This window comes from Selaginella moellendorffii, unplaced genomic scaffold (genome assembly GCF_000143415.4).
Source record: "Selaginella moellendorffii unplaced genomic scaffold, v1.0 SELMOscaffold_0, whole genome shotgun sequence".
NCBI classification, from domain to species: Eukaryota; Viridiplantae; Streptophyta; class Lycopodiopsida; order Selaginellales; family Selaginellaceae; genus Selaginella; species Selaginella moellendorffii.
Genome location: NW_003314261.1, coordinates 4,424,095 through 4,451,085, shown reverse-complemented (window position 1 = coordinate 4,451,085; position 26,991 = coordinate 4,424,095). Strand labels below are relative to the sequence as shown.

At 43.8% G+C, this 26,991-nt stretch overlaps 3 protein-coding genes and 1 long non-coding RNA gene across 4 annotated transcripts in view; 2 read left to right on the top strand and 2 right to left on the bottom strand.

The window, feature by feature from the left end:
• The first annotated feature begins 4,975 nt into the window (after positions 1–4,975).
• LOC112347228 lies at positions 4,976–5,338 on the top strand. The gene is made up of 2 exons (XR_002992713.1): positions 4,976–5,104; positions 5,160–5,338. It is a non-coding gene; the product is annotated as an uncharacterized LOC112347228 (long non-coding RNA).
• A 231-nt stretch (positions 5,339–5,569) lies between these two features.
• On the bottom strand, positions 5,570–6,976 carry LOC9632250 (glucan endo-1,3-alpha-glucosidase agn1). Its single transcript, XM_024676524.1, has one exon. The coding sequence runs from the start codon at positions 6,974–6,976 to the stop codon at positions 5,570–5,572; it is 1,407 nt and encodes a 468-aa protein (XP_024532292.1).
• Positions 6,977–8,581: 1,605 nt separating this feature from the next.
• LOC9632249 (2-oxoglutarate-Fe(II) type oxidoreductase hxnY) lies at positions 8,582–10,885 on the top strand. The gene is made up of 12 exons (XM_024677285.1): positions 8,582–8,689; positions 8,742–8,937; positions 8,989–9,087; positions 9,145–9,196; positions 9,261–9,382; positions 9,436–9,536; positions 9,587–9,645; positions 9,694–9,750; positions 9,804–9,849; positions 9,905–9,984; positions 10,046–10,255; positions 10,318–10,885. Exons 1-11 carry the CDS (start codon positions 8,609–8,611, stop codon positions 10,149–10,151), a joined length of 999 nt encoding a protein of 332 aa, XP_024533053.1. The 5' UTR covers positions 8,582–8,608; the 3' UTR covers positions 10,152–10,255; positions 10,318–10,885.
• A 9,703-nt stretch (positions 10,886–20,588) lies between these two features.
• LOC9641979 (something about silencing protein 10) overlaps positions 20,589–26,991 on the bottom strand; it is a 55,496-nt gene continuing 49,093 nt past the window's right edge. Inside the window, exons 2-12 of the mRNA XM_024676445.1 lie at positions 22,862–22,905; positions 22,662–22,724; positions 22,301–22,431; positions 22,180–22,246; positions 21,925–22,104; positions 21,764–21,868; positions 21,446–21,582; positions 21,278–21,395; positions 21,035–21,229; positions 20,774–20,842; positions 20,589–20,717 (exon numbers count right to left, since the gene is read on the bottom strand). Of these exons, the coding sequence (XP_024532213.1) occupies positions 20,589–20,717; positions 20,774–20,842; positions 21,035–21,229; positions 21,278–21,395; positions 21,446–21,582; positions 21,764–21,868; positions 21,925–22,104; positions 22,180–22,246; positions 22,301–22,431; positions 22,662–22,724; positions 22,862–22,905 (1,238 nt within the window). The remainder of the gene's footprint in view (positions 20,718–20,773; positions 20,843–21,034; positions 21,230–21,277; positions 21,396–21,445; positions 21,583–21,763; positions 21,869–21,924; positions 22,105–22,179; positions 22,247–22,300; positions 22,432–22,661; positions 22,725–22,861; positions 22,906–26,991) is intronic.

Genomic DNA, 26,991 nt, shown 5'->3' with positions numbered 1-26,991 from the left:
TCCATGATTTCTCATGGGGGCGAGACTCTAGACGAGATCCGAGAGCGCTACGCCTCACTCCTGCGCTCGTGTGCCAATTCCAGGGATCTCGCGCGGGGAATCCAGCTGCATTCGCAGATATCCTCCTCGGCACAGCTCCGTGACGATCGATTCCTGGGAAATCTCCTGGTCCACTTGTCGGCAAGATTCCGGATGCTCGATCTCCAAGATCACGATCGCCCGCTGCCCGAGAGATTCACGGTGGTGGTCTTGGGGAAAGATAATGCCAAGCACCAAGAAGCACCCGAGCGCCAAGGCCAGGCGATCCATGGCAAGGAAGAGGGAGCTAGCGCACAGGATCTCGAGGAGTTGGTGGCCCGGCTGGAAGCGCAGAAGGCCCAGATCGATGTGGATCGCACGGACAAGGAGCTCGCGCTGGGCGGAATGGAGGCCTATGTGAAGCGCGCACGGCTAGTGAGGAGGCGGATACTTCTGGAGATGGCGAGGAACAAGGCGGTGGAGAAGAGCGGCAAGCCTTACACTCGAGGAATGAGCTGGGACTACTTCTTCCGCGAGGCAATGGGACGCCAGCAGCGCGATCGCATTGGCCTGGACGATCGATCGCTGGAGTTCCTGTGCCAGAGCGGCAAGGACGTGCAAGATCTTCACGACGCGGTCAAGGAGTTCCCGATCGTGGACGAGGCCGGGGCGGTTTGTGGACAACACGTGTGGAGCGAGCTCTTTACCACCCTCTACGAGCAACGGCCATCGTCTGTGATCTTTGGAGATGTGGATGCTTGAGCTTGCGTTCTCACAGATTTCTATCTTTCCCAGGCAGATCGATCTTCCTGATATCCGCCGGGAGCTTTCTTTTATATCGTGTCTAAACTTCCATGGTTTTGATAGATTGGGCTCTCGCCGAGATGGTGGTCGTCACAGCGGCATTTGGCGATTCGGCTCTCACGATGGAATTCGTCTTCGATGGCGCCATGTACAAGGTGCAGTATGTGGATCCGGCGCTGGCGGTCGATCTTGGCATCGAGGACAGCAATCGGGAGAAATGCCTCGAGGCTGCCGGCGATCGCTTCCAAGGTGCTGGTTTCTCCGGATGACTTGCACGCGTTTGCTTGCGCTGCAGGGAAGTGGGAGCTGGATGATCGAAACGTCCTTCTTGTCACGACCAAGCAGCACTTCCTGGCCAAGGATCTTGCCAAGGCGGAGAGGCAGCTCGCGCTTGCAAAGATCGACCAGGAATGCGAGGAGAGGGTCTTGGAGCTGGTCACCAAGGCACACGACCATCCACCGGTCGTAGAGGATCCAACGCCGGTCGATCTGGAGGCTCTTCATCAGAGAGTTTCCGAGCTGGAGGAAGAAGTCCGCGTGGGGGAGCAAGCGCTCGAGAAATTGGAGGAGAGACTCGCGGCGAGCAAGACAGACATGGAGGTGGGAGACAAGCTGGCGAGGCGTGCACTGCTGGAGGCTGGGAGGCTTACGCGCGACACAGGAGGTGTGATATTCTCGGACAGCGTGGAGAGTCTTCTCGAGGGTAGCCATGCCGAGCTCTACCAGGCGGCCCACGAATGTGGTCGAGATAAGCTCTTGGAGTCATGTGAGGGAGAGGAGAGGTGGCTCACTCTCCATGCTTATGTCTATGATCCCTGAAGCTCGAAGGCTTTGTTTCCAAGTTAAGAAGATTGAAATAAGTGGAACTTAGAGCTGGACAACAATCTCTTGCGGTGCTATTGAATTGCACCTAGGCTCCAATAAAGAACTTGCCTCCAATCTCCACAGCAAAAGGGACCGCGACGCTGCGCTGAAGAGCTTGACCGAGCTTGAGACACTTATGAACTTCTCGCTCCAAGTCGGCCATATCTTGAGCTTCCGATGCCTCCTCGCTGTAGCCGCCTCGCAAGTCCTCGTATCAAGTGCTCTTCACTCGTCTCGGACTTTGCAATGCATGCACCGCCATCTTTTCTGCAGTCTCAAAGGTGAAGATGCTAGCGTGCCAGTTTGGAGCAAGCAAAGACCAGGACTCAAAGGTCGTCCAGTCCATTTTCTTGAACTTGGGAGGAGCTGGCGATTCTACCTGGGCACTCGTTCCATACTTGTACGTTGCTCTCATGACGTCCCAGAGGCTTTAACAATAACGTTCGCTGCTTATGTCGCATTTTTTTTTCCTGTGCGCTTGCATGCTGCTGTGGATTAAGCGCTTCGAGCGCAGATCTGATCAAAAGATGATTGCTCAGAAACATTCCGAGCAAATGATTGAGGCCTGGATTCTGGAGAACATCGAGATGTCAATCAACGCGATGATGGAAACATTCTGCGTCACCACAATGAGTTTGTCATCTGATGGAGCCACGTTTTTCTTATTTGTTATTGTCTTGCCTCTGGCAATCTCACTGTTTTGTTTTGTAATCGTAGCAACTGAATTCTTGGACCAGCTCTGTGATCTTTCAAGCTATCTTCCGATGAGCCTTGCATTCCGTGTGCTGCGCTCCGTCCACGTAGAGGAGGAGGCGTCTTTGTTTTGAATTTTGTTGTTTCCTTTCTGAAGATTATAGATCGAATGAGCAAGCTCTACATCAAATAGATCTTTACGGGCTTATTCGGCGCAAGGAATGATCATTCTAAGATAAGTCTAAAGTAACGACCGATATTCTTTTGTGGGATGCGTTCAGGTCGATGTTATTTCTCTGGGCCAGAGTTGCGGACCCAAGAGCAATGCGGGCCTTCGGCGCCCGTTGATTGCATCATCTGCCAGCTCCTTTGCAATCTGAGAGGGGGTTCACCCAACGAGGGTGGCCAAAGGGTCGTCTACTGCCGCCACCAGGTCTCGATGTTGCTGTTGGAGTGATCAGGTCAAATTTTTGCTTGGCAACGTTTTAGGTGTGTCTCATTCGCCATGCACTGTGGGCGAGGTTGATGCAAGAAAATTTGCCATGCATTTCTCTCTTTCCGGCGATGGCTTCCACACCAGAAAACCAGCTGCTCGAGATCTACGCATGGAGGCATCCAGAGTTGCCCCCAATTTCTCTGTCCAGTAGTCTCAAGAAGCTGCATTTTGTACACTCCCTATATTATATATTATAATACTTTTTTCTTTTTTTCTTTTTTCTTGTTTACTTTGGTTTGTTATCTCCTGTACCGGAGTTCGATTGGTTGATTTCTTTCTGTATAGCATCCTGAAAAGCCTTACCCCTATCCAATAGTGACTTCAACCATTTGCTTCTGTTTTTGTCCTCGTCAGTTTTTGACGATGCAAGTTCTGCAACTTCTCCACTTGATGTTGTGTGCCATTGTTTGCAAATCTCCAGTGCGGGCTTCTTCAGATCTCTGTCGATTGCCATGAGCTCCCAAATACCCACCAGATCTTTCAGCTGGTCGATATCCTTGTCAATGAAGGCCCATGCAGCATGATCAGCATCCAGCTTCTTCAGAAATTCGTCCTTGGCCTCGACTGATGTTGCTCCCCAAACACGGACTGTTACTTTCGATGTTTCAAACTGAAGGCTTGAGTTGGCAAACTCGTAGGACTCGGTATCAGAGAATTGTGAAAACGTACCCTCAGCTTTGCCATCGAAAAATGGCGAGCTGTAACTAACTTCACCTGAGATTTCCAGCTTGCATAATCCTCTGCGCATCAGCAAGCATGCATTGGTCTCATGGCTGCTGGTGACGTTCACCTCCCTAAAGAGCACGCCACCAACATGGTACAAACCGGCATACACATGAGAGCTGTATTTCTCCAAGAAAGTTGTCGCCTCAGTAGCGCTGGTAACACGTCGAGCATCTGCCTTGGCTTCATCAGTCAGGGTCATTTGGAGTTGAGGGATCTGAAAGCACTTCATGGGGACATACAAAGACTCGGTGACGATGACCGTGCGAACTTTTTTGTGCATTTCTTTCTTGTGTTTCTCCTTCTCCTCTTCGGAGTAATCACCCTGCAGCTTCATGGTCAATTTACCCAAACTCACCCCGACCTTTGTCGCAAGAGTCCATCCTTGAGTGCTGAGCTTCTCTTGAAATGTATTGTAATCCTCAATGCTGGAGAACTTCAACGTCTCGGTCTTCTGTGGATCCACCGGGCCCCTGATTGCTGGGGACCTGAAGGACGTGCGTGCTAAGCACTGGCCCAGGCTCTTTGCCACTCACTTTGAAACCACGGAGAGCCCGCCCACCACTGGCAGTGGCCAGAACACTTTCATTGGTCAGACTTGAATCATTCTTGCTAGCCATGACCAAAGGAGGAGGATAGTATGTAGAAGGAAAAGAGAAAATGGTACAAATATGCGAGCAAGAGTCAGTAGCCACCCACTAAGAAACGTTCTTCTCTAGAAAACAAAAGACTGCGAAACTCAGATGTATGCAGTTTGACTGGCATGAGAAACCCCATTTATATGGTTAGAGAAACAAGTAGCCGGTGTGCTTTACTTGAGACTTGCAATTGGGATCTCTATAAATGCAAGCACTCCTTTTATAAATGGACAGAACGCATTGTTAATATTGCGACAGGTCCAGGACGTTCAGACGTCTTGTATCAAACATCATCCAAAGAAGGCTGAGTTCTAAGTATCGAAATTCTAAACAGAATATGGATTCGCACAACTGAGATGGGTGACATAACTTTCTCTGGGTAGAATCTAGTCACCGCAATTTCTTTGACTTTTAGTTAACTGTGTTTGACTGGAAAGAAGGGAGAATTGAAAGGAAGGGCATTTGCATAAAAGAATTGCCTCACAGCCACATTTACCTCTACGGTACTCTGTTTCACCCACAGCTTTGGAATCCTACTCTCTGATGCAGAGTGAACACTCTCCTTCCCTGCCCCATAGTTCTGACCGCCACCAATGACCTCACATTTCTCCGCACCAGCAGTTGCCCCTTCTGGGCAATGCTGGGAGTGCCAACATGCATTGTTGGATCCATTGAACCTGGTTTTAATGCACCATCCTTGGCATCTTGGCATCTGGACGTGCTCCCATTCTGCGTCCATTTCTAATCTCCAAAATGCCTCTGTGTGCGCTCAGAAAAGAGGGCAACGTATAATGTAAATAAGCTTTGTTTGCGAGAAACTTCTCCGGATGTGGTATCCGCGCCTCCAACGTCGAAGCTAGATCACCAGGTACGAGTGTGGGAAAGTGCTCTTTGTTCTTGTTCTTATCATTCCGGCTTTGTAGATTGCAACGGGAATAAGCGTCGGATGTTTCTTTCCGTCGCTGGCTGCTCGAATCACAAGCTCTAGAGAGTACTATTATCACACACAGGTCCCAACATCAACTCTATTTTTTTGAAGAACAAGCCAGGTCTGGCTCTCGCTCTTTTTTCCTTTTACAAGTTCACATAATCACTTATACTTACATTTCGTGTTCTTGGCGCCCGAGTAACTGTTTTTATCTCAAATCGGTGTCTGACACCTTTGATCGAGTCAAGTTTCTCTGTGCGGAATGTTTACCTACTGTTTTTTTGCTTGTGAGCTAACTATTGTGTTCTACCAACTCAGCGGTTTCCCTTTCGCGCGAAACTGCACAGGTCTTTGTCAAAATTTTAAGTTGCTTTCTCTCACAGTAGCCTCACAGTACTTTAATCTTTATGCTGCAGTCAGGAACTCAGGAAGGACCAGCGCACTGAAGCCTGAGTACACATTATAGTCATATGTTGAGAAGCTGTTGCTGATGCCCTTTCTTCCAACAACTTGAAGAATTTGTGCGCCATCCCTCGTCACTTTGGCACTTTGCTGGCCTTCTTGGAACGGCATGGACACAGTCGTCACGCCTGCTTCAACAGGAAAGCTCTGTGTTGAACCTCCTGACTGCACCTCAACGCTGGCTGGGGACTTGAGCTTGGTGACCACATAAACACGATCATCCAACACATTCGCGTTCTGAGGCTTGCAAGGATCGTTCGTCGCAGTGACTTTGGCGCTCTGCGAGTAGTAGAAGATGAAGACGGAGTCATCGGTGATTGAAGGCTGCTGCCCGGTCTTATACCAGCTTATGTAGTACGAGCCCAGCTCCAGGAACGCTTCGTGAGGAAAGTCCTGGTCGTTGGACTGCTGAGGTCCCCAATTCGGATTGTTCATTTTTGCAACATAGGTCCTCTCGACCCAGTCATTCCAGGTAACTATTTCTACAAAATCTGGTTGGTCTTTTATGATCTGCTCCCACCGTTTTATCCAGAGACCGGATCCCTGATAGTTCCCCTTCACCTGGCATCCACAGCTGGTCTGGTCCTTCGGAGTTGTACAGACATCGTTGCAGCATCCGTCGTGCTTGAAGAACCAGGGGCTGACGCTCGCCATATACGACTTCCCAGCGTTCTTGCAAGCTCGAAGATACGCTTGATCTTTATCGTTGGAAGGAGAATTGAAGTTGTCCGCGCTGGAATAAGGCCAAGCCGAAGTATCCCAGGCATAAAGACCATCGATCAGCGAGTTGAACTTATTGATCATGCTGGTCACCTCCTGCTCGGTACCGCCGGTTGGAAAGAAAGTTACAAAGTAGTACTTGTCACGTCCACCAATCTGATCGAACACCGCCTTGTTCCAGCCCTCAAGCGCGTTGGAGTAGCCATCAAACACAGTGTCCTCGTTGCCGAGCCAAGTAGATACAAACTGCTTACCGTTATAGGAGTACTGGCTGGCCCTGCTCGAGTAGCGGGTAATCATCTCTTTGACATTCTCCGCAGTGAGGTGCGTGTTGTCCCTGTGCATGTCGAGCGAGAAGAAGATTTTGAAGCCAAGCTCGTCGGCAGCCTGGTAGATCCCGTCAGCGCGGGTCTTGTACACGTCCTCCCAGCTATTTGTGTTGAGCGCAAATGCATCAATCCCCTTGGACTTGGCGTACTGAATCTCGGCCTTGTAGCCATCCAGATTATCGGGACCTGAAGGAGCGTAGAGCATGTAGTGAGCGAAGACAGGACGATTGGCATGACACTGGAAGCAGAATGACAGCAGGAGCAATGTCAGGGAGATGAGGCCATTCTGAAAACCCCTCATTTTCATCTTCAATTTGGGATCGAACGCCTGTGTGTAAATAGTCTTGGGAGTTCTCCGCGTGTACGCTACGGAGCAGCGGCAAGAGGACGTTTTCGCACGTCAGCACAGGTATTTCTTTGACTTCGACAATGTTAGCATGTTCTAGGAAACTTCGGGATTGGATTGCAGCAAAGAACATCTTTTAATATTTTGAATATGGCAGCCTGAAATTCAAGTTGAGAATCTGACGCCTTGGAACTCTACTCAGTGGTGATGATCGACAAGGATGGATCAAAATTTTGAGTTTTCAAAGTATACATACATCCATAATTGGCTTGCTAATGTTCCGGCTCATGTTAACAGTTCCAGACTCGAGTTTCCACAATTTAATGGTTGACCCAACCATTAAATTTAGTTTCTTTAAGGTTAGGGCTGGCTGCCGAGTTTGAAAGTGGATTTAGCAACCAATTTGCCCACCCCTTTGAATGCAGACTACTCAACTTTCATAACCAACTTTCCTCATTTACAGCTTTTTAAATTATAATTTATAAAGGTTTAAAAAACATTATTTTATTTTAAACAAAGTAAAGGAAAATAGGGAACAAAATATTTTAAGTGAATATCTAAAAAATATGACTCTTACAGATTTACAGGGGGCAAAAAGAAGATTCACAATGGTTACATGAGGGGTGGACCAATTCTACATTGATGAGAATGGGAAGGTGGCTAGGTGAAAGTGAAGCAGGCTGATTATGGCCTAACTGACATAACACAGGTCCTTACCTTGGACTTACACATGAATGTGGAGGATGTGGACAGAGGTGAATTTGGTGGATGCTGTGCTGGAACAGAATAAGAAGGCTGAAAATAATGCTGGAATCACGAGAGGGTGTAAGCAGGTACGGTGGAAGAAGCAGATTGAGAAGCATCCTCAACAGCTATGAGGAACCCTTTTTTCTGGCCAATTTTGTTGGGGCCCCATCAAACAATTATTCATAATAATTTGCACATAATATATTGCAAGGAAGAATAATATACTTATAGTTAAACACACTAGAGTGGCTGAAAAATTGTACTTGGTAATGACAAATATACTCAGTAAAAAAAAAAAAAAAAACTCTTTGACCCAATGACCACTAAAAAAGCGCACGGGAATATCTAGACCTGAATTTAAATTATATGACATTTACATTTTAATAATGTTTATGTCCCAAGAGCCTCTATCAATTGGCAAAAAAAAAAAAAAAATCAAGAAAAATATACTCAATCAACAAAGATAAATTCAATAAAAAATTCTATTCTTTGGCCCGGTGACGACCTGGTTTTGGCCACTAAAAAGAGCACACTCCTCAACTGTTCAAAATTGGTTTGATATGCCCTGTGGGAACCAAGTTATCTTGAAGGTGAATGGCCTTGAAGCGTTTTAAATTAGGCCTCTTTTCGGGGACGAACTCTTCAATCAATCTGCTGGCGGAAACCATGGAGCATGGCCCGCTTCTGGATCCTGTCTGCTGGTCAAGCAGCGAGTGTCAACCAGATGTTCCTTAGGGAGTTCAAGGCTTGATTATATGTAGTGACTTTTTACTAGTTTTCGGGTGTCCAAAATTATCTCAATGGTTTCAAGTTTTAGGGCTCTTGTTAATTTGGACAGGTATGGGGTGGGAGCGGCAGCTGCTTGAATGCATAGATATCTCTTCGCCGGATGTGAAGAGCCTGGCTCTGCAGCTCAGAAAGGTGAGTTAAGCTGTCGATCTTCGCATTTCGATGCATTTGGATTCTTGTCCAGGCATGCTTGGAAACTGGGTTCTTCTACGTTATCAACCACGGGATCGGCGAAGCCTTCATGGAGGAGGTGTTTAATCAGACCCGGAAGTTCTTCGAGCTTCCCTTGGAAGAGAAAACGAAGGTGCTACAGGACAAGAGAAATCGGGGCTATACCCCCTACAGCGAGGAGAAACTCGATCCTGTCAAGCAAATTGCTGGTATGGAAACTTGTGGCATGTTGGCTCCAAAATTTAAATTTGGATGTGCAGGGGATTCGAAGGAAGGCTATTATATCGGCCGTGAAATCCCGGAAACTGATCCTAGAGCAAACGAGCCTTACCAAGGACCAAATCAGTGGCCTTCACCAGGTTTGGCTATGGTTTTGAAACTATGCCTGCTGTAACTTACCATGTTATGCTCACCAGAGTTACTACCAGGATGGAGGCAAACAATGGAGAAGTACTTTCAAGAGGTCGAGTAAGTCATATCTCCTGCCATTTTCAAACGTGTTTTTTTTTTTTTTTTTTTTTTTTTTTTTCAGGAATTTATCTAGGCGGCTCATAAAACTCATTGCGATCTCTCTGGATTTGGATAAGACTTTCTTTGATAAACCAGGGATGTTTGATCATCCAATGGCACTGTTGCGGTTGCTTCACTATCCAGGTACCGGAAGAATCACTGACGAAGAAGAATAACTACTTTTGGTACACATTCAGCTGGAGTTACGAATCCAGAGAAGGGAGAGTTTGGTGCTGGCGCTCATAGTGACTATGGGATGCTTACGCTTCTTGCGACTGATAGTGTTCCTGGTCTTCAGGTAATGAGCCAGAAACACTGGTGAGGTTTTCGATCCTGATAGTTTGATAGATTTGCAAAGAGAAAGATGCCAAAAAGCAAGTGTGGGAGGACGTACAACCGATCAAAGGGTATGTTTCAGAATTATGAGAGTTGTTCTCGTCTGATGTACACTGCAGAGCTTTCATAGTAAACCTGGGAGATATGCTCGAACGATGGACGAACAATCTATACAGGTTAGAGATTCTGCTGCAAAATTAAAATAATGTTGACGTTCATGGCATCGAAGGTCAACTCTGCACCGCGTTCTGAACCATGGAGAAGAGCGCTACTCGGTAAGCATGACGAACGCCTTTGTTGTTAGTGTGATTCTAGTAGGAACAAACACAGATACCTTTCTTCATGGAGCCAAATTTTGACTGCATTGTGGAGTGCCTGCCAACCTGCTGCAGCCCGTCCAATCCGCCAAAGTGAGTCCATCTTAAATTGAAATCAGCAGACTCATACCTGACTGCCGGCTTCTTCGTACAGATATCCTCCCATCAAGAGCGGTGATCACCTCACATACCGTTACCAGATTACTCACAAAGGCTTGGATGCAAACGCTAAGGAAAGTGTTCCCCAACCTGTCCACTAGGACGATGGCAATGTAATGTGTATGGTGCCTTCATCTTCGTGAGTTGTCCAAAAAAAAATCGTGCTGAGCTTGGCTCGTATATGGTAGGCGTCAGAGCGTTGCCGGTAAGTATCTGAAATTATGAGGCCTCGGAGATGACTTTGCCGGCTTTCTTGATGTTTTCCAGCGCCTCGAGCATCTCTGAGTTCTTTGTCCTCATAAATACTTCATGCAGCAGGTCATAAACGCCAGCGGTGAACGGACAGAGCATGTAGTTGAAAACCTCCGAGATCTCTGACAGTCGGTTCATTCGCTCGTAGGCTCTGATCATAGTCTCGTACACACCAGGCGTTCTGTTGATTCCTTTGTCGAGGATTGCGGTGAAGAAATTGATTCACGACTCGTAATAGCCAGCTTTGAAACACACCTCCAACAACAGCACGTAGACGCTGCCTCTGATCCAACAAGATCTGTCCATCTCCTTGAAGACTGAAATGGTATCATCCCAACGTTCAGCCTCCGCGAAGGCTTTGATCAACGTGATAAAGAACTGCTCGCCGAGCTTAACAGTTTCGTGGTCCACAGTTTTCAGCAGCTCCAAGGCTTCGTCGTAATGGCAGGCCCTGCAGTAAAGGCCCAGCATGATCACATATGTTGCTTCATTAGGCCGGCTCCAGCTGCTCAGCTTTCACGTAGGATTGCGACAGGCAATTGTAGAGGAAAACATCCGGCTCAATATCACGATCCTTCATGACTTTGAACAGTGCTTCTGCTTCCTCAGGCTGACCTGCCCTGGCGCAAGGTGGTGTAGGCCAATGCCCTGAATCTTCATTTTAGTAAGCAGGACCTTTAGAATTTTGGTGTCGCTCAAGTCTTTGCAGATCGAAAAGAGCGCTGATGCAAACGTGTGAAACAACCGGTTCGACTTGCACGGGGTGGATGCAAGAATGCAGAACAAGGTGCTTCCACCACAAGCACCACTCACTCAGTTCGACGCGGGCCTTCTGGTATTCTATGTTTAGAAGTCTTATGATCTCAGAGAATGCATTTGTTTTTCATTCAGGATCACATCCATGATTGAGTTGTTTGAACTGTTGAATGCGGCATAGCTGACTTTCTCTTAATAATCATCATTGCTTGAGTTGGAAAAAAAAAGTCACCTTGTGAGGGTCGAACACATTACCATGGATGCCTAATTTGGGAGGTGAAATCAAGTAAAAAAAAGGGGCAATATTTTGGAGAGGCAACTAGGGGATGCAATTGGAGATGGTGGGGATTTGTAATAGTATGGAGAGGGTGGAGGAGATGGTGGGGATTTGTAATAGTATGGAGAGGGTGGAGGAGATGCAACAGGAGGAGAATATAACTGCATCCTATCTGCAGCCTTTGATATATAAGTGTTGGTTGCGCTCCATGTTCTCCAAGTTTCTCAGCATGAATTTGCGAAAAACCACATCTCTCCTTGTTGTGATGGCGCTATGCTTGTGTTTCGTTGCTTCTTGTGGGGTATGGGTAAGGTATACAGAGAGGCCTCGACTAGGCCCCAGGCTAGCGCACTGATTTATCAGGTTCGGAGAATTCTACAAGGTGTTCTTAATCAGTCCCCGAACTTCAACACTGGTGAGCTGATTGTAGATGATCTTCCCATAATTGACGCGGTACATGTCGTCAAGATTAAGGTTTGGGTGTTGAACACTGTCTCATGTTCACCTACCGTCCTGGGGAGAACCACTGTACCAGGGAGTTCGTCGCCTCTCCTTGCAGCTATGTGGGAAGCAGCCGAGACCGGTGGATATGGTGGCATTACAGGCACCAATCAGTACTTGGAGATTCAGTGTATTCAAACTGATGGCGCCAGTACTGGTGCACAGCCAAGTGCGCCTATACCTGCACTCCCCACACCTGATGCTGCTGCACAAAGGAACTGGGACTGTCACGCCCACTATAATACCATGTTCAGCAAGGTCAATTATAAGGACAAGTATGAGGCTGGGACGTTCCTACCTTCTGGTTATTCTCTCACGGCATCAAGGAGATTGTACCAGTTGATCATGCAGTCCGATTGCTCTACGATGACTCTCGAGTGGCTCTGTGGTCAAGCGACACCTGGCGGCCAGGCACCAAGTGTTATGGCGTGTTGGCTGTTTACAGGCAAGATAATCCCGTTCCAGCATGGCAATCAATACAGAGGCAAGCTATGCAGCACCTCTCCATACAAACCTTTTTATACTGAACCAATTACTCACACATATAAAAAACAAATAATACTTTCTAAAAAAATTCAAATTAAAAGTATTCTCTATAATTTTAAATCTTAAAGATTCTGATACATATACTTTATAAGTTAATGAAGGTAATTCTTTCATACATCTTAAATTTTGAAGTTAAAAATGAAGCATAATGAGTTCAAAGAAATACCTAGTGTAAGGGCCAAATGTACAGCTACGATGCCATATACTAATATTAGCGTAATAGGATTTTGGTAGTTGTCGGATTGGTTTCAATCCAGACCACTCACTCCTATATATAAGCTAAGGTTTTTGGGTTAATTGATATGCACATTTCTGTATTCCCTTCCCATATTCCATGCACTCACATTGGTGGAGGTGAGGGGCACTTTTGATTGTCCCTGGGGAGTGCTTGGATTTGGGATTTTGGTTTAGATCTAGCTTTTGCATCGTCTAGATCTAACTTTTTCCATTTCCTTTCTTTTGTTATTTCCTTTCAGGATTTTGGTTTAGATTTAGCTTTTTGCATTGTCTAGATCTACCATTTCTTTCCAACTTTTTGTCATTTCTCTTCTTTTGCTCTTTCTTTTTCATTCATCTTCATGATCAATCCGCAATCTCCTCTTTTGACTCTAGAGCAGTAGTTGGTTCAATTGCTTGATGCTATGCGCTTGCAATTAAACAAACAAACTCAATTGATGGCGGCATTCATGGCATGTGGTCCAACTCCTCCTGCTCTTGGTGCCAATCCTCGCGTTTAGCTGGAGTTCTTTCGTGGGAATCCTGGGGATGATGTGTACCATTGGTTCGATCACTTCACAGTGATTGCCACATATCATTCTTGGGATAATGCTCAACGTTTGTGTGAGTTTCCCATGTGTCTCCAAGGGACGGCATTGCAGTGGTACAATGGATTGAGTGCGGCCACTCGTGGGGATTGGATTGTTCTTCCGGATGTCTTCAAATACGCCTTTAGACATGCTGACGATTGTGACGATGCCTTCCAACAATTGTATCGTCTTTACCAAGAGCAATCTGAGTCGGTGATGCAATTTGGCGTTCGTTTCCGAAGTCTTTTGCTTCATGCGGAGCCTAATATGTCGGAGCGGATCAAGCTAGGAATGTTGTGACCAGCACTTCGTCAAGATCTTGTCGGCCTTGTGTATGCACTTGCTCCTGCCACCCTTGACAATGCTTTTCACTTGGCATAATGTTATGAGACGTCACCTCTTCCACTTCTTGCTACACGTCTTTCAACTCCATTTCCTATGAGTGATGGTCCTGTTCCAATGGAGGTTGATGCTGTTGCTACTCGAGTCCACAGACAAGGGCGCGGACGTGGTCGTGGCCGTGATGTTCGTTGCTGGGCGTGTGATGAAGTTGGTCATACTTATCGATGTTGTCGACGCTTTCCGGATTGGCGACCTCCATTTCCTGGATGGAGACCTTGGCGTCAGCAATGTCCTGTTGGTGCTGCTGCGGTGGAAGGTTTGGACACCGAGGTGCATATGGGAAATGAGGAGTTGCATGAGTAACGGAGGGACCTTGCGCGAATAAGTTAGTGACCCTTCCATCTTTCTTTTGAGAGTATCATCAAGGGGTTCACTCGGCACCGGTTCATCCAGTGTTTACTTTCCAAGCTCGTTTTTATAACAAGAGGTCTCCTATTCTTCTCTCTGTGTTGGTTGATATAGGTTCAAGTTTATCTTCTATTGCTCGACCTGTTGCCACATGTTGTTGTCTACACTTGCGTCGTGCGGCAAATCCAGTTTTCATTCTTTATGGCAGCAGACATCATTATAATGATAATTTAGTATATGTTTTTATGTTACCAGAGATCAGGACTTAGATAATTTGGTGGAGGAAAAAGAAGAGGAGTTGGAACAGCAGGAACACAAGTTTAATATGGACCCGAATTCTTGTTGATACTATAAGTACTTAGAGGTAAGAGAGTTATGCTAGATCAATCGGTAGCTGGTAATTCACCACCACAATATGGAAGTGGTATATAGATTGCCAATAAAAAAATAATTAAAGTTAATGGTTATGGCTAGTCAATATGGCTAAGGCCATACTCCAACTTTAGGACAACCCAAGTAGAATGGCAATGGCTGTACACATGTATGTGCACGAGATGAGGCGGATCTGGTTGTGCATGTGGGTGATCTCGAGCTTGAGTTGCAGTCGTTGCAGGTGGTGCCGAGTCAAGCTTTTGACCTCATTCTTGGTATGGATTGGTTGTAGCGCAATCATGCCAAGTGTGACTTTGAGGCTTCTCCCCCTTGTCTCATACTTCCTTATGTTTCATTCATTCCTCTCACTTCTATACCTCTTCGTCCCTTTACTTCTACCTCTGCTTCTATTACTTTTGTTTTCCCACTATTTCCTCCTATGTTTCCATCTTGTTCTGCTCTTCCCTTTTCCGATCCCTCCGAAGATCTTTGTGTTGCAGTTGTTGATCGGCTCATGAAGGAGTATTCTAATCTCTTTGAATTTGACCTATCTTCTAGGGCCAAGATTGCCACACGTCATCCGATTCTAACCGGGGATGCTCGTCCAATCAAGGTTCCTGTTCGTCGTCGGTCACCCAAGGAGATCAAGATTTTACGTGCAAACGTCAAGGAGATGTTGGAGAAGGGTGTTATTCAGAAGTCGCGGAGTCCTTGGGCATGTGAACCTCATCTTGTGACGAAGCCTGATGGGAGTATTCGTTTCTGCATCGACTATTGTTCGTTAAATGAAGTGACAATCCCGGATGTGTACCCTCTTCCTCACACGGCTGATCTCTTGGATTGTCTAGGGCGAAGTCGTTGGTTCACCAAGCTCGATCTTGCTTCTGGGTACTGGCAAGTATCGATGGCCGAAGAAGATATTCCTAAGACTGCTTTTTGTACACCATTTGGTTTGTACGAGTTCTTGGTGATGCCGTTTGGTTTGAACAATGCTCTAGCAACTTTCCAGTGGATGATGGACGAGGTTCTTTGTGATATGCCAGAGGTGACTGCTGACTTCATTGATGATGTCTTGATTCACTCGAAGGGGACGTGGGAGGAGCACATTCGTGATGTGTGTAAAGTGTTGGATCGGCTACGGGACGTTGGTTTAAAGCTGAAGCGGTTGAAGTGCGTGTTTGGATCCAAGGATACAACTTATCTTGGGTACTGTATTTCTCGTGAAGGTTTGCAAGTTGATCCTGATAAACTTGTAGCCATTCTAAAGTTCCCTACTCCGAAGTATGTGAATGATGTGTAATGCTTCCTGGGCAAGGTGTAGTATCTTGGTCGTTTTGTGGATCATCTTTCTGATCGCACTGCACTGTTGCGAGCGTTGCTAAAGTCATTAACGTCATCTTTCATCTGGTCTTCAGATTGTGAGCAGTCATTTGTGAATCTCAAAGAGCTGTTAACGACTCCTCCGGTTTTGGCATATCCTGACTACACTCAACCTTTTATTTTGCGCGTAGATGCTTCTGATATTGGTCTTGGAGGTGTGTTGATGCAAGAAAGCCCGAGTGTGCCTGGTCAGCATCATCCCATTGCATATATAATCCGTACGTTACAACCAGCAGAAGTGAACTACTCCACAACAGAGAAGGAGTGTTTAGCGACAGTTTAGGGTTTCAAGAAACTTCATGCATATCTACATGGTTCTCGGACGTTACTTGAAGGTGACAATGCTGCCATTACTTCATTATTGAAGCGGAAGAACCTGGTTGGTCGTATTGCTTGGTGGGCTTTGAAGCTTCAAATATATAATTTTGATGTTGTTCATTGCCCAGGGAGTTTTATGGCTGATGCTGATGCCCTTTCTCGAGCTCCCCTTCCTTCTCCGCTCTCTTCTCATGTTTCTGATGAGCCTGTTGTTCCAGCATCTGTGGATTTTCTAAACGAGGATTCTGTGCCGTTAGTGGTTTCTGTACTTGACTTTTAGTGTCCACAAGGTGCAAAGCAAGATCTACCTTCTCTTGATGAGGTTCGTGAAGCTCAAAAGATTGAGCCGTGGATTCGAAGGCTTCGAGATGCATTTGAGAATCCTGCATCACTTGCTGATGACTTGCCTTTTCGGCATTTACATTCTCAATATCGTCTTGAAGATGGCCTCCTTTATTTTGTGGGGACGGATCCTGATGATCCTTTACGGCTGGTGGTGCCTTCTATCTTTATTCCGCGGTTTCTCCATGCCTACCATAATTCTCATGTTCTAGGTGGGCATATGGGACATCATCGTGTGACCGAGAAGCTGTGCAGGTCTTTCTATTGGCCGGAGATGCGATGTGATGTTATCCGGTATGTGCGTAGTTGTGTTTGGTGCCAAGCTTGTAATACTCCCCCTTGTGCTGCGAAAGGACAGTTGGAGTCAATTGCAGTTTCCTGTCTGTTTGAGTTGGTGGTGTTTAATCTTATGGGACCTTTTCCACGATTGACTGCCGGCAATGAGTATGTTATTATTGCTTCTAACTACTTGACTCGTTAGGTGGAAGTTGGTGCTCTTGCTAGCGCCTCTGCAATTGCTGTTGGATACTTCCTCCTCAATCGAGTAGTGTTCCAACATTCTTGTCCAGAGCGGATTCTTTCAGATAATGGTCCTGCATTTATGGCTGAGGTATTTCATGTTTTGACGTCTCGGTTGGGGATACGCCACACTTTTACGAGTGCTTATCATCCACAATCAGATGGTTTGGTGGAATGGCTCATTCGGACATTCAAAGGGATGATTGCGAAGTATATGAACTTTTAGCATTTGGATTGGGATGGTTATTTGCTGTCTCTTCGGTATGCCTATGTCACAGGGGTGTAGAGTTCTCTTGGTGCTTCACTATATAAACTTCTATATAGTCATAATCCAATATTACCAACAGAGCTGGGTTTACCTTCGCGATTGCCACGAGCTCCTGATGCTAAGTCATGGGATCAATATTTGACAAGCATTCTTCCACTTGTCTGAGTAGAGTCTGCTGAACACTTAGGCCGCGTACAAATGGGACAAAAATGGCACTACAACTCCCATCATCGTCCACCTGCAAAGTACAAAGTGGATGATTTGGTGTTAGTCCGTTTTCCCCATCTTACGGTACGTGGTTTATATAAGGGGCTCTTTGTGCAATGGAAAGGACCGTATCAGGTGTTGCGGCAAGTTGGACCGCAAATTTATAAGGTTCGGCATGACGTTCAGCAAGCCAATCCTCCAGAGATTGTGCATGTGCAGCGGTTGAAGCACTTCATACATAGGGATCAGGAGCAATTAATACTGTCTACAAATTTGCCGATGCCTCCTTTTGACGTTCCTCCAGATCCCGGCCCATTTACAAGAGAACCCTGATGACCTTCCATTATTCCGAGAGGAGGGGATGATGTGAGGGCCAAGTGTATGGCTATGATGCCGTATACTAATATTAGTGTAGTGGGATTTTGGTAGCTGTCGGATTGGTTTCAATCCGGACCACTCGCTCCCATATATAAGCTAGAGTTTTTGGGCTAATTGATATACACATTTCTGTATTCCCTTTCCATATTCCATGCACTCACACCAGAATATTTATAAGATATGTTTACATTATGAGAATGATGGAAAATTCAAGAAACTATAATTCTACAAAGTATTTAAAGAAAATAGCCATTCTCCAATTCTAGTTATTTATGACTTGATGGAAAATGCATGTTTTGAAATTGTAGTCATTCTTATATGTATTTTAATAAAAATATATAAACTTTACTATACAATCCCGATTCCCAACAAAAGCTCAAAAAAGTTTTCATAATACACGTTGCAACTTGCATGTGGTTCAATACTTATGGATGATGCTGCTAAATAGAACTTAACTTGATTGTTGTATTGGCAGCAAGCAGCAAGCAACTGTTATGCTGTGAGTGAGCTCAAGCATGTGAAACCAAATTTGTATGGCAAGCTGTGCAGCGTCCCTTCACGAAGATGGCAGCTTTGTGAACTATAAGTTATTGATGGACTATCTTATGTGAATGCAATTTAGGCTTCCAACACTCTTGGGGAAATGCATGAATTGCTATAATCTGGGATCCACAAACCAAATGACGTTGACTTCACTTCACTTGATCATGAAGAAAAAAACTAAAATCCAGTCTTAGATTCGTGAATGAGTTGCAGCATGCCAACCCTATGATAATCATTATGCTGCAAACTTTTATTTGCAAAGTCAAATGGACAAAAGAAGAAGATAAGGACCTGCTCTTTACACTGCTGGTTTGTGTTTGGATGATGCCCTATCGTTGGAGGAGGTTGTGGCTCAACTTTAAGCCTTACTTTTCAGACCAGTGAGAAGAAAAATTCAATTCAATTATTTGATTTCATCTTTACTGTGTGTAGTAGCACTAAGCTCTGTCTGACATCACTAGAGACACACATCATGCCTTGTGTTTAATATTTTGTTCCGTTCCAAAACCGCTGCCAGAGAGGCGCCATATGTAGCCCGTTCCTTGTTTGCCTCAGTGCAGCTAATGGACAAGGTAACACCTCGAGACACCGGTAGTACTTTGAGAATTGTTCTTGCGTTGCTAATCCACTGCCAAATGGCACTAGCTGCAGTTGCAATGTCAATGCTGAACACGACAACGTTTTGCAGGAAGTCGACAGAAAAACTTAGATTGTCATGGATGCATTGGATGAAGCCGAATGTTCAGTTGGTAATGCAACACCTGGAAACTTGCTATGAGGATTGGATGCTTAGCATAACGGTTGTTTGTAAGCACAAATCATATAATTAATACTCGAATATGGCAGAGAGATTCATGTGGCATGTATATGACAACCCCATGCATTTAGAACTATATTACCACGGATGTTCGAAAGACATTCCCGCTGCATTCCTGAGGATCCACTCCTTAATAGAAAGGCTGGTTGTGAGCTTGTGCTGCACCTTCTTCTCACATTCTCATTGTGCATTTTCATAGTAGAGGAACGATGTCTCTCCTTCTCGTTGCGTCGGTGCTATGCCTGTGGTTTGTGGTTTCTCGCGGGGTGTTTATAAACCCTACAAGGAGACCTGCTGCATTGACTCGGAGCAGGGCCGCTGCGATGATGAATACAGTTGCGGATTTGCTAGGACATTGTATTAGATTCTGGAATGGTCAGAATGGTCGTCGCTCAGCGCTTCATAGCTTATGGTATAAGTACATGGTGAATAGACATGACTGTAGGGTCTGCTGACTAGGCAGATGATGAGGATGAATGCTATGTCATCGATCCTCACTAACCCAGCTACGTGACGGGCGACTTGCTTGTAGACTATCGAGGGATTAAATATCCGGATTAAGGCTGGGGTTTTGAGCGAATATGCGTGTTCAGCTAACCCAGATTGGGGAAGGGAGATACCACTGGATCAGTTGCAGAAACATGCTGCGACTCTCGTGACAGCATTGGGGCAGGAATATGCTAGCATTGCAGAGCAACTTAAGACGTACTAGTAAAAAAGTATGGCCAGAAGCCCAGAAGCACAGCTTCAAACTCATCTGGTCTTAAATACATGAACTCCTCAGGAAAGGCATAACGAAGCAATGCGAACAAGAATGCGGCTGGTGCCATAGACGAAATTCCCACAGTCCATGACGTGCTGTAAGTTGGAGATATTTCTCAAGAGGTTTTCGTGGCTGTAACTCGTTTGGATTTTTGTTTTCTTTGTGGTGGTGGTACAGAATGCCAGCGCAAAGATGCCAATTGATAAGGTGGTGACTCACGAAGATGCTGCAAGGGTTCAAGCCGCGGAGCAGAGGAACAGTGGTGGAGTCGCACAGCGTGGTGGAATTGCAGCGACATTACAGTCCGCTGCGGACAAGAATGCAGCATCCGACTTTGAGCCCCGGGACGGGCAGGCTGGAAGGATTCCAAATGTGTAGAGACTTCAAAATTTTGTTAAGGTTTTGTAAATGAACTGTTCATATTCATTTTTCATGGTCAATAATTTCGGGTTCAAGATGAAATGATTAACTTTCAACTTATGATCCTGATTCAAAACTTTTGACCTGAACTCTCATCAAGCTCGAAAAATTCCCTTATGAAATTTTCATAAGTTTTCTAACCTCCATATGGTCCTGCTTCCATTCTGATGCCAAATTTCATCATTCTCAAGATGGAAGGATAACTTTCGACTTATGCATTCCTGATTCAAAACTCTCGAAAAACATCATATCTGCAGAAGAGGCTTGACAACTTTCAAGTTCATTCCTTTTTTTTCATATTTGTTAACATTTTTTAAGCATGACTAACTTAATCTGACGCTTCTACTCAAATTTGTGCGGACACCAGTGGATTCCTCTCCATATGGTCCTGCTCCCATTCTGATGTCCCGGACTTGTCCTTTACGTCTTGTCACCGCCTTTCCATGCATCATCTGAGGAGCAAGACGAAAACGATGGTGAGCCCTGTGCTAGCATATAATCATCTTACCTTGAATTTCTTCCGTAGATTCTTCGAGGCCTTTTTGCGATATGGTGTTAGTCCACGATTCTTCTCCATCTGTTGAATGCACAGGGAAAACAAATCAAACAATTATGTTAAAGAGGAATGCCATGGCGTTACCTCGGTTTTAATGTGCCTTCTCGTCTCTTGCATGTCAAGTTCTGGTTTTGGAACAGGCTCCCTGCACGACAATTATCAAAATTCCAGAGACTGAACAAGGCTATCAGCTTATTTTTTGTACTTGGCGGCCCTGGCGGCATCCTTGGCGAGTTTGATTGCTTTCGCTTCTTGATAAAACTCATCCTCTCGCTGTGTTTGACCATCATCGTCATCTTCGGATTGTTCAACAGGTGATTCCGCCCGACCAGAGGTCTGGACCTCACGCTTTCTTCTTCTTTCTCCAATGTACTCCTTCACAGGCAGGTCGGTATCGCTTGAAATGATCTGCCAAGCCGCGTTTAGTGACAAGGCGTACTCGTTCTAAACACTCACTTTTGGCTTCTTTTGACGTTTTCCAGCTTCAGCAACAACTCGCGATATGGTTTTCGGCTGCGACTCTTGGTCAAGGGCACCCAAATCATCCTCCAAGTCATCCAGCAGCCCACGGTGCCTGCCATATGAATGTTGATGAAAAAGAAAGGTCTGGTGCTGTAGTCTCACCGTTTCGCCTCACGCCTTTTTCCAGTTTGGAGTTCTGAAACTCTAGTCTGCTCCAGTAACTGCTCACGTCTAGCTTTTTCTTGTAGTCTTTCCATCTCTCTTAGCATGTTTCTGCTTTCTTCTCCGACAAACTGTGGCTGTAAGACAGAATTGTTATATATACGTATTCAGAGATACCTGTTCAGCTGGCTTAGCATTTTGGACGTTGTGCCGCAAATGTTTTGATTTATGGTTTCCATTTGCAGTCGCCTTTGACTCCTGCTGAACTAATTCATTACATATATTTTGAAAGCTAATGGTGATAAGAGATTCCTGTACCTTTACTTCATCCTTAGCGGAATCCTCCTGTTGCGGCAACTTGGAAGTATCTAGTACCATATGTTTATCAATTTGTTGTTGCAGTTTCTTGTCTATTGGACGTACCTGGTGTTGATCACCATATTTATTTGGAATATCACAAAAATAATGCACAAACTCACCTTCTCAAGCAACGTCCGAATTTCAACCAGCTTTGCAATCACTGGATGATCACAGACTGATCGCCCTTCTGCTCTGAGAAGCAGATAAAAAACGATAGTTCGGCAGTAACTCAAAAGAAGCATATGCTTCATTTCCATGTAGTTTTTGCCCTCTCTAGTTGCGAAGTTCCCGTCCTCCAACTGTTAACAATAGAGAAATGTAAGTGTTCCGAAGCCACTGCTAAGACGTATTTACCTTCTTTAAGAGGGTTGCACTTTATGTTCCAGCTCGTGCAGCGCCTCCTTTAATTCAGTTAGAAGGCCAACAAGCTCTGGAGCATTACTGTAAACAACGTGAGAATTAACTGACGAACTTGATTTGAGAAGATCGCCTCACCTCATTACCACTTGCAACTTTTCATCCTTGGAAAGAGAGTCAAAATCTTTCTTTACTTTCTCAATGGGTACATCTGATGTTTTGTCTTTGACCTTGTCTTTGACCAACTGATCACTTCGCTCTACGAGTTTCTGTGAATATCATTCGAGATCAATATGTAATATAATCAAAACTGTCTTGTACCTCCAAGGTATCAGTTTCTTCAGGTATGTCGTCATCAGAAACCTGGTCAAAATCTTCCGGTCGATGGCTTTCTGCTATTTTTTGTTGTATTCGTCGAGCTTCATTTTCTTCCAGTGTATTTTGCCTGTTTTTCAACTGGAAAAATAATAAACAGTTAGTGTATCGTGACTATAAGGACATAGTCGGAGTTACTTTTGGCAGCCATGTCATCGAGTTCCTCTTCTCCCATGTCTTCGTCCTCCTGTAACAGACGTTGCATATTATAACTTCAGAAATACCAAGCAGCCGTGTTACCTCATCTTCACTTTCTTCCCCCTGTAGAAAATGAAAACAAACTCTTGTTTTAGACAGCAGAAGAACGAAAATTGACTATCACACCTTCAGATAAAAAACTGGATTTAATTCTTCGTCATCCTCAGAGTCTGTTGAAGATCATTAGCTAAATGAATGTATGCGCAGGAACTGAGTACCTGTTGGCTCCAGTGATAGTTTGTCCCGGTTCTTATGAACTGCAAGCTCAAAAATCAGTTAAAAATCCAACAGAAAAGTCCCTCAACAACTCTCCAACCCAAACAGAGACTCAACTCCTTTAGATTCCCTCCAAACACAATAGATCCATTGCACTAAGACGGCTACGAATTGCACTAGATCAGAATGCAATGGAAGATTTAGCACTAATACAATCCTGTGACACACTTAAGGCAAAAGAAACCCGCAAATTCCACCCTTAAACAAATAATCAACTCGAAAATTTTCTTCTCAAATACAATAACTTCACTCCAAAGTCAAACTTCAAACTTTATACAGAACTTCAAAGATGGGATTCAAGCCTAGTGAGTCAACTAAATACATCAACTACTCATCCAAGGCCAAGATTCTTCCCTGCTCCACACTCAAATTGAAACTGAAACTAAAACTAAAAAAGGATATAAGTCCCACTAAAAAAAAAACCTTTCAAAGTTTTGAGGATGGAGTCCTTAACTCACATTCTTTTATATTGCCTCTGCTTAAATACTCATTAACCTGTTAAAAATTAATTAATTTTTTAACCTTTTCTCACACTTATTTTTATTCATAATACAATTGTATTGTCCTGGACACTAAAACACTCTAAAATACCAGGGAGTGGTTTTTGGAATAATGAGGGCATTAGATAAAGCCCAAAGGACTAAATCCCTAATGAATAATGAATAAAAGATGTACCCCCAAGATTGTAAAGTTTTCTTACAATTTTACACTTTTTTTGTTGTTGATGTGAGATCTCATAGTTGATGTAAATATCCCACTAATTTGTTTATGAACTTTGAGAAATTTTTTTTTCTTCTTGCACATTTTTTATTATTGCGAAAGTTTTCGTATATTATTGACATTCATAGTTAATTTGATGATGGTTGCATGACATATTACACCTTTAAATTAAGATGTTAATTTGGGCACTCTCTCTTTAAGATAAATATGAAATTTGTCTAAGTACCTGATTATTCTCTCTCTACACAAAGTTAATGTCCTAAAACTACTCTCTCTCTCTAACTTTTAGTGCATGCTAGCCCCAAGAGTTAATTTTTTCGAGGAGGGGGCCTAGGGTTTGTGCCCTCATGTACTTAAATAATATGGAGAAAGCAAGTATGAGAATGTCTAAGTTAGAGGCTGAGCCTAGCCTGGCCACTAATTTCAGCTGTCTTGGACTGGACTCGCTCTTCTCAAGGCCTTGTGCCTCTACTCTCCTGAAGCATGCTAGTGCTCATATGTGGGCTAAGTCTCACTACTTGGGTGGAGACTCATGCTCCTCCCTAGCTAGTGGAGTCTTCAACTTGACAATGTCATAATTCACTGTTGTGGATGAGTCTAAGGCTCATTTAAACTAAGTTCGGGCTAAGTTAGAACTCTCAACGGTGTTATCATGGACATGTGATTGCTGAGCAATCGAGTGAGATGAAAGAGTCATGGTTGACTAGTCTTACTAGTGTTGATGAAATGAGAGCTTGTAGCTCTTAACCAAATGGGAAGTTTGGAGAAGGACTAACTTCCTACTCGAGATGACTCAATGATCGATAAGGGTGAAGACTAACTCAGAACTTGAAGGGTCAAAACATATCTTCCAGAGACTAAAGGAACTAAGAGTGATTAAGGTACTACCTTGACCAATGTGGTCCAGAAGTCAAAAGGTGTAATGTGCATAAGCACACTACGAGTTAGACTTAGTGAAAGCGAAGTCTAGAATATGTGAACTTGAACTCAAAAGTTGAAAATGAAGAGTCTAATGAGAAAGATATTGAATGGCAATGACAAGTTTGTCTTGTCATGAGGACAACGTGAGCGTGTGGCTCAGGCCTTCAAGCTTAGTGTGAGTCTCATGCTCGCAGGTGGATGATAAAGCAGTGACTTTTTGGGTTTGTCCTCACTACGGTTCTAACTTAGTATGTGTTGTGATTGTGATGACTAAGATGACCCTAGGTGAGTTGTACCTTAAGGTACCTTACCTCATCATGACCCTTTAACCCTCAGATGTTGCAGAAGTGTGTAAGGTAGAAATAGGGAGACTGCTAGGCCCTTGATGTACCTTAGTGCACGAAACACCTTGAAGTGAGGAGGGTACAAGCCCTCTTAATTTAAGTATGCTTTTGACAATTGGAGTTCACTAATTGGGATGGTACAACTACTTGGAATGATCATCCTAATCTATGCTGGATGCACATGTGACGAGGGTGGGGTCTATGGGTTCAAGTCCAAGACTCTAGTGCTTGAAGTGGTGAGGGTTGGGACTGGGTAATTGGTCCCTAACCCTTGTGTGATTCAAAAGTTGGAGGTGAATTGAAATTGAAGCAAAGGTGAAGTTGGTGTTGTGAAATTGAAAAAGCTTGATAGGGTGAAATATAACTTAAAATATTTTTTAAAAAAGAAATGTGTGTAACATAACATCCCAACAGCTTAAATTCACTTAGATTCATCATTTGTATTTATTCTGCATCCTTGCTCTCATCTTTTGTTCATAAATTCTCTTTTTAAAATTTATTTATATTATTTAAAAAATATTTTTTAACAACTTTTTTTAAAGAATTTGTTTAGTATTTTCTTACATTCATTTGAGTTTTTCACTAATTTTCAATTTGAAAAAGAAATTCATTCTCAAAATTGGTATATATGATCTTTTCTTAGATTTTTTATTCTTTTCGAATTTCATATCCATGCTTTGTTATTTTTATTCTCACATTCTGAAATATTTCTACTCAAAAAATTAATATTTTTGATCTTTTTTTTTGTTAAAATTTTTTTTCTAAGATTTCCCCTTATGAAATCCTCATCCATCTTTAATAGTACTATTGATCTTTTCTTCATTCGAGATTATCCTAAGAAATCTTAAGTTACTTTTCATGGTGTTACTTTATTATTTTTAAGATATCCTTATGGAACCTTAATCTTCTTGTTTTAAAAATGATGCCCTATCATTTTCAAAATTCCCTTATGAAAATTCACAATTTTTTATTTAACAAAAGTTCTATTAGTCCTTTCTCTTTCTGAGATTCTTTTATAAAATCTTTGATTTCTTTTGTTAATGGTGTTAACTTTGTTATTTTGAAATTCTTTTGGGAAATCTTCAATTTTCTTTTTTTTGCAAAAGCTCTACTAGCCTTTGCTTTTTTTGAGATTTCTTTATATTTACATATTCCAAAGTTTTAAAATCTTATTAAAAATACTTGGTGCATTTTTATATTCTTTCAAGTTGATTGAAATGTCTTTCTTAATCAGAAAAGATACTTTTTTTGAATTGTTTTTTGTTGTTTCATTTGCAAAAAGAATTTATTAAGCTTTTTCTTTTATCTTTATGTTTTATATTGTTTTTGATGATGAAACTCTTTTTTTTTTGCATTCTTGTCAAATCTCCTAGAATTGTTTTTAATTCTTTTTTATTTGTTGTTTTTTTATTTTTTATTTTTTAATTTATTTTTACTTATTTTTCCTTTTTCTTATTTATTATTTTTATTATGACCTTTAAGTACTTATATTTTACATCAAACTGCTTCAGATGTGATTTGAGATGTCTATATATTTCTTTGGTGTAAGCAACCAAAGGGAACGACTCGAAAGACGATTCGTTGGGGTTCAAATATAAAGGAAAAGGGCCTATGAACAAGAGTGCACCCCCTTTTCCAATCAATTAAGGGTCTTGGGATATTTGGAGTTAAGCGTCCTTGGGTTTGAATAGTACTAGGCTGGGTGACCTCCCGGAAAGTCCAAACTTAGGAGCTTACATTTGGTATCAGAGGGGGTCTCGGGTCCGACTCTGTTGGTTGGCTAGGGGAATCGCACCACAAGTTGATTGACATCTGGCTGGTCTAGTTTGCTCCCGCTGGGCTCGACCCGAGGGGTAGGGTGTCAAGAGAGCGGGGTCCGACTCTGTTGGTTAGCTAGGGGAATCGCACCACAAGTTGATTGACATCTGGCTGGTCCAGTTTGCTCCCGCTGGGCTCGACCCGAGGGGTAGGGTGTCAAGAGAGCGGGGCTCTCGG

What these genes read in the sequence shown, in the direction of transcription:
- LOC9632249 (XM_024677285.1), top strand. Translation starts at nt 8,609, where the DNA reads ATGGGGTGGGAGCGGCAGCTGCTTGAATGCATAGATATCTCTTCGCCG. An exon ending in AAGTACTTTCAAGAGGTCGA is followed by an intron (nt 9,197 to 9,260) that starts GTAAGTCATATC and finishes TTTTTTTTTCAG; the next exon opens with GAATTTATCTAGGCGGCTCA. An exon ending in TGGACGAACAATCTATACAG is followed by an intron (nt 9,751 to 9,803) that starts GTTAGAGATTCT and finishes ATGGCATCGAAG; the next exon opens with GTCAACTCTGCACCGCGTTC.
- LOC9632250 (XM_024676524.1), bottom strand. Translation starts at nt 6,976, where the DNA reads ATGAGGGGTTTTCAGAATGGCCTCATCTCCCTGACATTGCTCCTGCTG.